This window comes from Tenrec ecaudatus, chromosome 12 (assembly GCF_050624435.1).
Source record: "Tenrec ecaudatus isolate mTenEca1 chromosome 12, mTenEca1.hap1, whole genome shotgun sequence".
NCBI classification, from domain to species: domain Eukaryota; kingdom Metazoa; phylum Chordata; class Mammalia; order Afrosoricida; family Tenrecidae; genus Tenrec; species Tenrec ecaudatus.
The window spans coordinates 131,333,000-131,344,934 of NC_134541.1; the positions used below are offsets into that span (position 1 = coordinate 131,333,000).

General features: G+C 51.8%; 2 protein-coding genes across 2 annotated transcripts; both read right to left on the minus strand.

Annotated features, from left to right (window-relative positions):
• Positions 1-1,704: 1,704 nt before the first annotated feature.
• On the minus strand, positions 1,705-4,447 carry MBLAC1 (metallo-beta-lactamase domain containing 1). Its single transcript, XM_075564971.1, has one exon. It carries the CDS (start codon positions 4,356-4,358, stop codon positions 3,618-3,620), a length of 741 nt encoding a protein of 246 aa, XP_075421086.1. The 5' UTR covers positions 4,359-4,447; the 3' UTR covers positions 1,705-3,617.
• A 692-nt stretch (positions 4,448-5,139) lies between these two features.
• CNPY4 (canopy FGF signaling regulator 4) lies at positions 5,140-11,674 on the minus strand. The gene is made up of 6 exons (XM_075564980.1): positions 11,450-11,674; positions 7,956-8,082; positions 7,761-7,857; positions 7,389-7,511; positions 6,463-6,580; positions 5,140-6,378 (listed from the first exon to the last, which is right to left on the minus strand). Exons 1-6 carry the CDS (start codon positions 11,562-11,564, stop codon positions 6,239-6,241), a joined length of 720 nt encoding a protein of 239 aa, XP_075421095.1. The 5' UTR covers positions 11,565-11,674; the 3' UTR covers positions 5,140-6,238.
• Positions 11,675-11,935: the final 261 nt, after the last annotated feature.

Consider the following 11,935-nt stretch of genomic DNA (forward strand, 5'->3'; position numbering starts at 1 on the left):
TCTCTAATACAGAACATCCTGGCAACTGGGATGGCTTGAACGTTTAAAATTCTGTTTCCATGTCGGTGTGGTTGTTTTTAATGGAATTGTGTCTGAAAACCATTCTGTCCCCCTGGCTTTCCTGTCAGACCTGTGTGCATCCTGAAATACCTTTGGTGGTGTTAGTTCCGTTTTCCTGTGCTGTGAGGGGTGAACATCTCAGTGTGTAGCATGTGGGACATGAAATTGTGAACCAGTGGGGCTTTAAGATGTAACAGCTTATAACATTTGAAGATGGTGGTTCTTGATAACCACTTTTTAAAAATTGCCTCCACATGTAAAGCTGAAAAGTCACTGGAATTTAGAAACGAATTATATCTACATGCACTTTTAGGATTTTGATATGTGCATTAAGAATTGTGTACAAACTGTTCATAATGTCTCTGTCACTATCTCAAAACAAACAATAAAATACCAGTTATAAACAAGAAGAAAAAAAGCTAAGAAAATGGTGCTGTACGTTAACTGTTGGGGTTTTATCAGCAAGGCCAGTGGTTCAAAAACCACCAGTTACTTTTCAGGAGAAAGATGAGGCTATCTGGTCCCATAAGGATTTACAGCTTGGAAACCCCAGGGAGCAGTTCTAGTCTGTCCTACAGGGTCACTGTGTTGGGCTTGGTTCTCTAGAAACAAAACCAGTGATGCCTGTATGAGTGTGAATCTAGAAAAAAGATTTCTATTAAGAAATGTCTCGTACAGTTGTACAAGTGGGTAAGTCCAGTCTAGTTCAAGTCTATGGGTCAGATATAAACTGAGGGCTTCTCCTGACTCCTGTAACTGAAGGGGATGGCGAACAGGAAGCAAGATGATGAAACGGGGAGAGCACAGGCTGGTGGATACAAAGCTGAATGAATCCAAGGTTGGTAATTCACGGATGGCTCCTGGGATCAGCAGGCGATATCTAACAAGAGGTTGAGGACCCATATACAGGATGCAAATCCAGCAGCAGAAGATGGCTAGCTTCCATACACAATTTATTCTAAGAGTAGGCCACACCCTGAATTGAACCTCCCTCAATCCTGTGACTGGATTAAGGAAGTCTGTTCTCCCCACAACTGCTTGGCTGCTTCATAGAAGATCCCATTGACCTCGCAATGTTAGATAATATCATGGGAGAATCCTGGCCCACCCAACTTGACGTGGGCTTTCTACTCCGGTAAACAGTTAGTCTCTGGAACTCACAGGAGCAGCTCTACTCTGTCCTACTGGGGTGCTATGAGTCAGCATCGACTTGATGGCAATGAATTTGGATTCTGGTATCACAGTCACTACAAGTCAGAATCAACTCCAAGGTGGATGTAGGGCAAACAAAAACACCAAGGTGGTACACAGTCCTTAAAATAATCAACCACAGGAAATCCAAAGCACAGCGATTGCACTGGGATCAACCTCAGAAGGTAGGAATGAATGTGGAAGAAGGGCAAATGGACATGCTGTACAGTGATACTCGAACTTACTGTTATCGAGTCGATGCCGACTCAGAATGACCCTATAGGATGGGGTAGCACTGCCCCTGTGTCCTTTCCAAGGCTGTAACTCTTCCTGGGAGTAGAAAGCTCCATCTTTCTCTGGAGAAGCAGCTGGTAGTTTCGAAGTACCAGCCTGGTAGTCAACTGCCCAATGTGCCACCACTACCCCACCAAGGCTCCTAATCTGGAATATGTCTGAGCAATCCATGAGATTATGGATTACAGTATGATTGAGGTGTCCCCCTTACGGGGGGGGGGGTGTCACCAGGAGGAGCCGAGCCTGTCAGGGTAGTGTAGCAACAATGAAACATACAACTTTCCTCTAGTTCCTAAATGTTCCCCCACCCACACTATCATGATCCCAATTCTACCTTACAAATCTGGCTAGACCAGAGGATGTACACTGGTACAGATAGGAACTGGAAAAACAGGGAATCCAGGGAAGATGATCCCTTCAGGACCAGTGGTGAGAGTCATGATACCGGGAGGGTAGAGGGAGGGTGGGGTAGAGAGTGGGAACCTCCTCCCTGGGGGATGGACAACAGAAAAGTGGGTGAAGGGAGACGTTGGACAGTGTAAGATATGATAGAATAATAATTTATAAATTTATAATTTATAAATTATCAAGGACTCACGAGGGAGTGGGGAGCGGGGAGGGAGGTAGAAAAGTGAGTTGCTGATGCCAGGGGCTTAAGTGGAGAGCTTATGTTTTGAGAATGAGGGCAATGAATGTAGAAATGTGCTTTACACAATTGATGTATGTATGGATTATGATGAGTTGTATGAGCCCCTAATAATTAAACCAAAAAAAGATTGAGTGTCCTCTCTTTGGCCTCCACCTCCTCCTGTAGCCTATACCCCATGAGAAACGGACACTTAGGCAAAGCATCTCCCTGCTTTCATTGCTGATTTGTATTGACACAGTAGCTGCAAGAACGGGCTCACACATAATTGTGAAGATGGTACAGGAGAGGGCAATGTTTTGCTCTGCTGGACATAGAGTCGCTCTGAGTCAAACCAGCTGGAAGGCACCTAACAACGCATATACATAGTCCCTGGGTCGTACACATGGTAAGCCCACCCAGCTGTTAACAGGAAGGTTGGAGGTTCAAATCCATCCAGAGGTGCTTTGGAAGAAAGGTTTGGTGATCTATTTTGGAAAAGCCAGTCACTGAAATTGACATTCTGTTAAAGTTCCCCCCTTTTGATCATTTCTACACCAACACACAAGGTTACCATGACTCGGCACAGATCGCATGGCAACTCCAAACAAAACAGTACTCACGGCCATAGTCAACATGTGCTGGTAAATGGTGATCACTATTACTGGTTCAGGAGCCCTGGTGGCACTGTCAGGTGTGGGATTGCTCACCACAGAGGAGGTTCAGGCCCACCAGCTGCTGTTAGGGAGAAAGTTGAGGCTCTCTGCTCCTATAAAGATGTACAGCCTCAGAAACGCTGCACAGGGGCACTGAGTTAAAATCAACTCATTGGCAGTTGATCTTTAGGTTTTATGAATGCTTCATGTTTGGTAAAGTCAGTCAGTGAAAAAAAGACGAAGACCTTTAATGAGATGGATTGACACACTGGCTGCAACAAGGGACTCAAATATAACCGTTGTGAGGATGGCACTCGACCCGGCAGTGTTTCCTTCTGTTGTGCACAGGTTCACTGTGAGTCAGACTGACTGGAACGTGCGTAACCACCACCAATGTTTCAGCTCTGCATTGGGCAGGCAATGTAATTTCCAATAGGGCTTTCAATTTTTATTTATTTTGGCCAAACCTCACAAGAAGGTTCTCCCCCTTTTCGTACATGCCCCTGGGAAGTCACACATAAAGCAGGGCCAGTTCTTGGTCCTACTTTGGTTCAGAGGCAGGCAGAGGGCGATACTGGTGGCAGCAGTGGCTAGGGCAGTGTCTTCCTTCCAATAGAAAATCCACCTCTTGCAAGGGCTGGAAGATTCCTCCCAGTCTGGCTGCGGCTGCAAACCTATGTCTTCTGGGCTTCGAGGGGCTTTTCTGGCAAGAGTACTTGATCATGCAGGGTGGCCTCCTAATCTCCCACATCGGGTTCTGGTTGGCTTCTGCCTGAACCCTCTGTATCTGATTAGGAGACTTCTCTGGCCACGCTAAAGGGTGCCCCGTGACCAGGCACCACCACATCAGCAAGGCTTAGCACCCTCTTTCGGCTCCGCTCCTGGGCCACTGGGTCCTCGCTCAGTGCTTGCCAAGAGTCCTCGTCCCCACTGCGTTCAAACACGTCGCCCGCCACGATGACGGTCCCTAGGCTTGTGCCTGCCACCACCAAGCTCACGTCTCTCTGGCCTCCGTGGCCTGGCGTGGCCCACACCTCCAAGCCCGGGCCCAGGCGCAGGGGCCGCTCCTCATTCAGCTCGTGGGGGAGGTAGCGGCCCCCGGGGAGGCAGAAGTCGTGAGAGACCAGAAGGGCCGCCCCCGGGAACAGCCCCAGGTTCCCGATGTGATCAGAGTGCCCGTGGGTCCCCACCACCAGAGTCACGTCCCCGGGGGCCACGCCCTGCCCCGCCAGGGCCCCCAGCAGCGCCTCTCGAGCCCAGGGGCCCCCAGTGTCCACAACGATAGGGCCCCGGGCGGCCTCCTCCAGGGCCGTCTTCGCCTGGTCGCACCCAGAAAGACGCTCTCGACGGCTGGAGCCCAGAGCCCAGTCCCGGGGCAGGACAAGGGTCACGGAACCGTCTGCGTGCACGGCGCCATGGGCCCCTTCAGGCTCCGCGTAGCCCTGCAGCAGGACGACCACCGAGTAGGGGCCGCCGGGCATCAGCAGCGGCGGCTTCCCGCGCAGCGGCTCGGTCCGCACTGCGCCGCTCATGGCCGGGCCCGGCAGGCCGCCTTCCCACGCCACTCGGCCCCCGCCGCCCCCTAGAGTGGTATCTCCCACGCCGCCTCTTCACTGCTCCCTTCCGGTGGCGCCATCAACCCCTCCCGGAAATGGTATCTCCCAACCCGCCCGCCCACGTGACCGGAAGTTCCCTTCCCCGCCCCCCTCCTGTTCTCGGCCCCCACGCTAGCGTGGCAGATCCGCACCCACCACCCTCCAAGGGGCTTCCCACCCAACCCCTGCACCCTACCTCGGACCTGGGTTCCTGCTTTCCTTCATCCTGCTTCCGGAAACGCGGAAGGGATTGTCCCCTGCGAGCTTCCGTAAACCCCAGGACGGCGGCGGAAGCGCTAATCTTCATTGAATTTAAACTTCCGGTTCTTACCAAACCGCTCACCGCCGCCGAGTGGATAGCGATCCTATCGGACCGGGAGGAACTGCCGCTGTGGGTTTCCAAGACCGTACCGCCCAATGGAAGCAGACAACCCTTCTTTCTCCCGCGCAGCGGCTGGTCGTTTCGAACTGCTGACCTTGAAGTTAGCAGCGCCACACCACGGAGGCGCCCAAACCTGCGCGGGGGTACACTGCACCAAATCAAGCCTAAGTACAACCTGTTGGTTGCTTCCAGTGCCCCTGAACTGCCCAGTTAGAAAGCACCATTCGTTACAAGAGGTCGGCCACCAGCACTACTTTCTGGGCGCCACCATCCTGATCCGGCTTAACGTGCGCGCTGCGGCACGCAGAGGGAGGTGTTGAAACTTCAGGCCCTGAGTGTATATCCATATAAACGTTTAATAGCGAAATAGAAATCTTGGCACCTGTGAAATGGTAAAAACTATGGCACCCTTGGTGAAATTACTATGAAGTAGACCGAGTAACCACCTGCTTAATTCAGCATCACCCCATCCCCATCCAGTCTCCTTGTTCACTTTGCTGGCACACAGCCTCCTCCAGGCAGCCGGCGTAAACAGGTGGTAGAAGTGCCTACTCTGGGATCTTCCTATGTTGTCGTTATTGTTAGGTGCCATCCTGTAAGCTCCAACCCATACAGACTCTATGCACATCAGAAGGAAACTGCACTGTCGTGTCCTTCCTACAAGGGTCTGAAAAATCGCGACCCAGAAGGCAATGCCTTTACCAAATCACTGCTGACCTCTGCTGTTAAACCCAACCCAACGCACTGCCACGGGGCACATTCTGACTCATAAGGCCCCATAGGACAGAGTAGAATTGCCTCTGTGGGTTTCCGGGACTGCTTTTCTTTACAGAAATGGAAACCTTCCTCTTTTCCCACCGGAATCCCTGGGGGTGTCATACTGCTAACTTTGGTTCGCAGCCCAATGCAGAGCCCGGTGCGCCACCAGGGCTTCTGTGACCTCTGTGGTCGTGGATACTGAGCAGGGGAAATACCTTGGTTACTGTTGGCAAACACACTCACTCACTCACTGCTATCAAATTGATTCCCCCTCCTAAGGGAGCCTACAGGACAGAGTAACTGCTCCTGCGGGCTTCAGAGACTATGCACCTTTACCAGAGTGGAAAGCTTCATCTTTCTCCTGTGGAATGGCTGCTGGTTTTGAACTGCTGCCCGTGTGCTTAGCAGCCCAATACATACACCTTCAGTACACACACGCCATTTAGGGTGCGGGCTGATGGGTAGAGGGCTCATCTGTTGAGTCAGGATTCTACCTGCTATTCCCCCCTCTCCCAAAGTCCACCCTGCTGCACCGCTGGGATCCTGCCTAGGATCAGATGAGAGCTCGGAGCCAGATCACTCACACACAACATACACCCTTAGAGCTGTGGGGCAGGGAAAACTCAGAAGGTTCCTCTCCATGACCCCGTCCTTCCTGGGGACTCCAAGACAAGAGTCAAAGGTCTTCTGGGTCATGCTTGGGGTGGTCTGCTGACTTGGTTTTCTCTTCTTCTTCTTCATGTTCCTCCTCCTCTTCTGTTTTCTCTTGTCCATATGTGATCTTCTCCTTTCCGGTCCAACTTTCCTCTAGACATGCTAAGTTGGGTGAGAGAAGAGAGTTTAGCCATTCATCATGGGGGTTGTGCCCTGGCAGGCAGGGAGCCCAGGCTGCATACTTACCAGTTTCTGCAGCTGAGAGCACATGGTCTTTACAGAGAAAATGCTGTAGCGGCTGCTCTTGGTGGTGGAAGTACCAGTTTCCCACGACGTCTTCAAACTCCTCCAGCATCGTTTCACACTGATTCAAGAGGAGGGGTCAAAAGGATGTCTGCTCTGCTGGGCTTTGGAAGCCCTCCTCTCTGCTCTCCAGTCCTAGACTCCCCTCCCCCACCTCGTTGACCTTGGCGAGACAAGCGGCCTGGAGTTTAAGCTTGGCTTACTAGATGCGCAAGCCACTCTGATTCAATAAACATTTACTAGCAACTCTGTATAGGGCCGCTATGAATCAGCATGGACTCGATGGCTGTGAGTTTGTTTTCTTGGTTTGTGCCAGGTAGTTTGCTAAACTTCTCTGAGGCTAAGCTCCTTGCCTGTAAAATGGGGCATGGTAAGAGTACCAACTGCTAACGCGTTGCTAGGAGGGTAAACTGAGGCAGCAGCCAGGAAGTATGGGGTCGTGCCTATAGCAGAGCCAAAAAATCACTGCTGTTAAGTCCATTTCGACTCATACCGACCTCATAAGACAGAGTAGAACTGTCCCCTTGAGTTTCTGAGACTTAAATTTGTTACAGGAGCAGACAGCCTCATCTGTCCCCCAGGGAGCGTGGCTGCTGAGTTCAAATGCCAGACCTGTGGTTAGCTCAATGTGAAGACCACTGTGCCACCAGGGCTCCCTGGCCCTTAGTAGTGGTGGTTTACTAGCCTCTTTTAAATCATTTTTTGATCGGTTCCCAAGCCCACTCCACTTGATAGAGAGGAGTCTTCTGCTCCCTTCTTTCTCTCCTTAGGGATATGTCCCCGACAGTCAAATTCTAAGACCCAGACCTCTTAGGGTCCCTTCTCCCCGCCCCCCACCCCCTGGTGGATAGTGCAGTATCCTTTCCTACCTGCTTCTTGAGGAAGGTGACCTCCACGCTGGGCTCGTCCCACAGTTCCAGAGGGATTCCCAGATCTACCTTCACCCCCTTCTGAACCAGGCCTTTCAGCGTTGCCATGGTCTGACTCTGGCCCTTAGAGATAGGAATTTGGGGATCAGCCAAGCCCACTGCCCACATCCTTTTTCCCACCATGCCCGCTTGGTCAACTCTCTGAGACTTAAGGTAAGTTCCAAGAAGCCAAGAGGAGGGAACCTGATGACAAGAAGGGGGCACTGGAGATGAAAGGTGACGGGCAGGCCTCTTGTGGACCTCGGAGGGTACAAAGCATCATCGCTATGAGGCAGGCTCCCTCCCCACAGCTGCCCTGGGGAAGGGTCTGACCTTGGCGTATCTCAGGGAGCCCTTGCGTTCAGCATGCACGCTGTAATCCAGGATCCGCTCACACAAATTCTCCAAGGCCTCTTCCAGTCTTGTCTCCCTGGAAGAGGAGAAATAAAGGGTGCTTGGGTGCTGAGGAACTCCTAGAGGAGGCTCTTACAGGGGTAGGAGGGTGAAGGGGCACCAAGGAGTACTCACGAGACGCTGTAAGGGATGTGTCTCTTCCTCTTGCCTGTATCCAACACCTGCCCGAGCTCGAGGACCTCTCGTGACCGGCCAGTACGGCTCAGTTCCTCCTGTAGCTCCAGGCTCAGCAACTTACAGACTGTTATAGAATAAAGACGCCCAAAGAGAAGTGAATGAAAAACCCACTAGCACCGAATTCAGGAGGGGACCTATAACCGCAGCAGGAGAGCTTTAGGGACGGGCTTTGGGGGCAGGGATTCTGGCTCAGCCACTTCGGGTGTGTGATGCTCTTGCTGCGTAGAGATCTTCACCCCTCCAAGGGCGAAAGCACCCCTCTCAAAGGGGGTTGGTGAGGATGAAATAAGTCAATATGTGGAAGGCCCCTAGGAGACTGTCTGGCACATAGTAAGCACTGTGAAGTGTTTGCTGTTACTCTACCACCATGTGTGGAATGCCTGTGTATACACACTGACAACAGGGCAAATAAACGCATGACCCCTATCCAGGGGACAGGGGACAATGCCAAAGGGGACGGCGGGATACACGGGATGACAGTATGGTGTGATGGAGCCCAGGGCTTCACCTCATAAGGAAATGCACTTACTCCCTTCAAAGGTCACCTGCATTAGAAAGTGCTTCTCAGCTGTATACTGTGCCTCTCCCTCTATAATGTGCTACTTCAAAGGCTGTGTGTGTGTCTGTGTATTGCCCGGTCCTGGTACAACACCTGGCACATTTTAGGCAATTCTCTGTTGGCCATTCCCTTCTTTAGGGGGTGGGGTGGGAGGGGACCCACCACGTGCCATATGATGTACCAGTTACTGGGAAGACTATGGCAGACCAAAACAAAAACCTAAACTCACTGCCATCCAGCCAATGCCAACTCATAGCAGCCCTGTAGGATAGAGTAGACCCGCCCCTGTGGGTTTCTGAGACGGGTAACTCTTCACGGGAGTAGAAAGCCTTCTCTTTATCCCAAGGAGCGGCTGGTGGTCTTGAACTGGCTGACCTCACGGTTAGCAGCGCTCAGCATGTCACCACTATGCCATCAGGGCTCCTCACAAGCATATGAGGCGACTGAAAGGACCACAGTTGGGGGACGGCACACCTTAGGCTCGAAACGGCATCCTTGTTCTTCAACACATTAAAGTGGTCTTGTGTAGCAGATCTGCCCAATTCAAGAAATATATCGTGTGGCTTCGGGCTCCTGCTTTGGTGGACATTGACTGTGGGTCGAAGGAAACAGAACTCCTTGATAACATCCGTCTTTTCTCCACGTATCACACTGCTACCTGCAGGTCCAGTCAGGAGGATTTTTGTTTGTGCTGAGTTGCGATCCGCATTAAAGGCTGCAGTCTTTGATTTGCATCAGCAACTGCTCATTTTTAGCAAGCAGAGTTGTGATATCTTCAAATAACGAGGGAAAAAAGATCAAACTCACTGCCCTCCAGTCAACACTGACTCATAGGCACCCCATAGGACAGGGTGGCACTGTCCCTGTGGATTTCTGAGATTGTAGGTTTTAATGAAGGTAGAAAGCCTCGTGTTTCTCCTGCAGAGAAGCTGGTGGTTTTGAACTGCTGATCATGTGGTTAGCAGCTGTGATAGGTAGGTTTATTGTGCCAACATGGCCAATAAGCACATGTTGGATTAATCGAAGGGCAATTTAAGTGAAGGGCAGAGAGAGAAATGGCTCAGTGAGCCTCGCCTTTCTTGTCTCTTGCTCTTTGGTGATTGGACCATTGTGGTGCACGGCTGCCTTAGCTGGTTCTCTGCCTCTACTTGTGAGCTACACTACCTGTGGGACACTTAACCTGTGGACTGTGTCGCTGTAGTTTGAGGTTCCTTCAAGACCTGCTTTGTCACGTTACTGGAGTGTACATCACTTGAGCTGGGGACTGTCAGACCCTGTCATCTGGCTGACTGTTGGTGACCTGCCTTGCTGTTTGCTGCCTGTGGCTGGATAGCCTGAATTGCTCCACAGAGGACTCAGCTGTCTGCTTCCTTGACTTGTACCCGGCGGCCCTTGTGACTTGAAAGACTGCCAGTGTATTAGCTGTCTCATAGAAGTGAGTTGAACCGAGACATTTGTACTGCTCTATAGACAAATTAGCTGTTTATTTCTTATGTTATCTATCTATCTAAATATATATAATATCATAAGTGTCCTGGTCTTGTCTCTCTAGAGAACTCTGTCTAACACCAAAGCAGCCCAAGGTATAACCCACGAAGTCACCAGGCCTCCTTTCACCACAATTAGATCAATGTTTAAAAGAACAATGGAGGTGAGGATGGGGGGGAGAAGTGTTGGGACCAAAAAAGCCAAAAAAGAGAGTTTAGGACCAAAGTCTGAGAAACACTGACACTGACAAACAGTAAGAGAGAAGGCAGAAAGATCCATGGAAGAAACTAGTCAGGAAGGCAACAAACTAAGGAACCTGGCTGATTACCCAAAGTGCAGTGTCTCGGTCATGAGCTCCAAGGGTTGAATTGCTCACTCTCAAACCCCTTCGGGGTGCATGGACCCTGTAATTTGAGAGCGTCTCTGCCAAGGTGGGGCAGAGGATGTGCACACATGCCACACACCCACTCCTATAGGCACCCCAGATTTAGGAACAGTGACAGAGGAACACACACACACACACACACACACACACACACACACACCCTGCAGATGCTCAGTACAGTGGGCAGTCCTGGGCAGAAAGTCCTCAACTACAGTTCCCTTGGACCCCGAGCCCTCAAGAGAAAGTGAGTTCCCTCTGGATGTCTCATGGGAACTGGAGTGCCATATCACACGGTACAATTCCCTTTCTGCATCTCTTCCAAACTCTAAGTTCACTAAATGGCCCTCAGGCTTTCAAGGCTCAAGGTCCATCAAGGTGGGTGGGCTTTCTGGGGGACCACCCATCACAAGCCATCAGATCTTGGTCAGTAAGGCTGTCTGCTTCCATAAAGATTGCCACTTTCAGAAACCCTCTAGAACGTTGCTCCAAGTCTGGAATGCAGAGATGACTGAATAGAGCAAGCGCTTTCTGAAGAATGAACTCATCTCCCTGGGCGGAATGGCAGTCGGAATGTTCCTCAGAAACCAGGAGGGTGGGACTTGGTTTCAACAACTTTGGGGCAGGTTGTCAGGAGGGACTGGTCCCTGGAGAGGACACCATGCTTGGTAAAGTGGAGGGGTCAGTGTAAACGGGGGAGACCCTCAACAAGATGGATTGTCGCCAATGGCTGCCACGTGGGCTCTAAGACAGCCGCAATGGGGGAGGGCAGCTCGGGACCAGGCAAAGTTTCGTTCCCTCGTGCATGGGGTCGCTATGAGTGGGACCCCACTCGATGGCGCCCCAAAACAGCCGGCCTCTTACGGGGACCAGAATACAGCCAATGCTTTTGGCAATAGTATACAAGTTCTTTATCCCCAGGCTCCAACCTTTCTTCCACCCGCATCCCCCAAGTGCTCCTAGCCATGGGAGGTGGGGCAGAGAGACCTACAGGTAGGATACCTTCGCATTTGCTGGGCAAGCGTTCTGAGTCATCGTCCTCCTCCTTCGGCGTCCCAGCCCAAGCCCCGAACACGGCCACAAGGAAAAACAACGTCCCCAGACGCACAGGTCCCATGATAAAGCGCAATCGACGAACAGCCAAGACCTTACTTTCCCACCAACTTCGGCAAAGCAGCGGCCCCTTTAAGCGTAGAGCCCGTCGGCGACTGCTGGGAGCCAACCTAGCCGCCGGCGCGCATGCGCAAGCACAGCCCCCCAAGGGGGCGGGGCGCCAGGCTCCGCACGTTCCCCCGCCCGGATTCGGTGGCGCCTCCCGAAGGTCCTGGTCGCTGTGTAGTGCAGGGTTCGGTCGAAGTATCAGAGACGGCGAGCGTGTCTTTTCACACCTATTCAGAAGCAGTGTTCTCACACCTATTCAGAAGCAGTGTTTTCAGATGATTTCAGAGCGGTGGCCCTAGCGGCCTTGTTCAGGCCTGCGACGGCGGG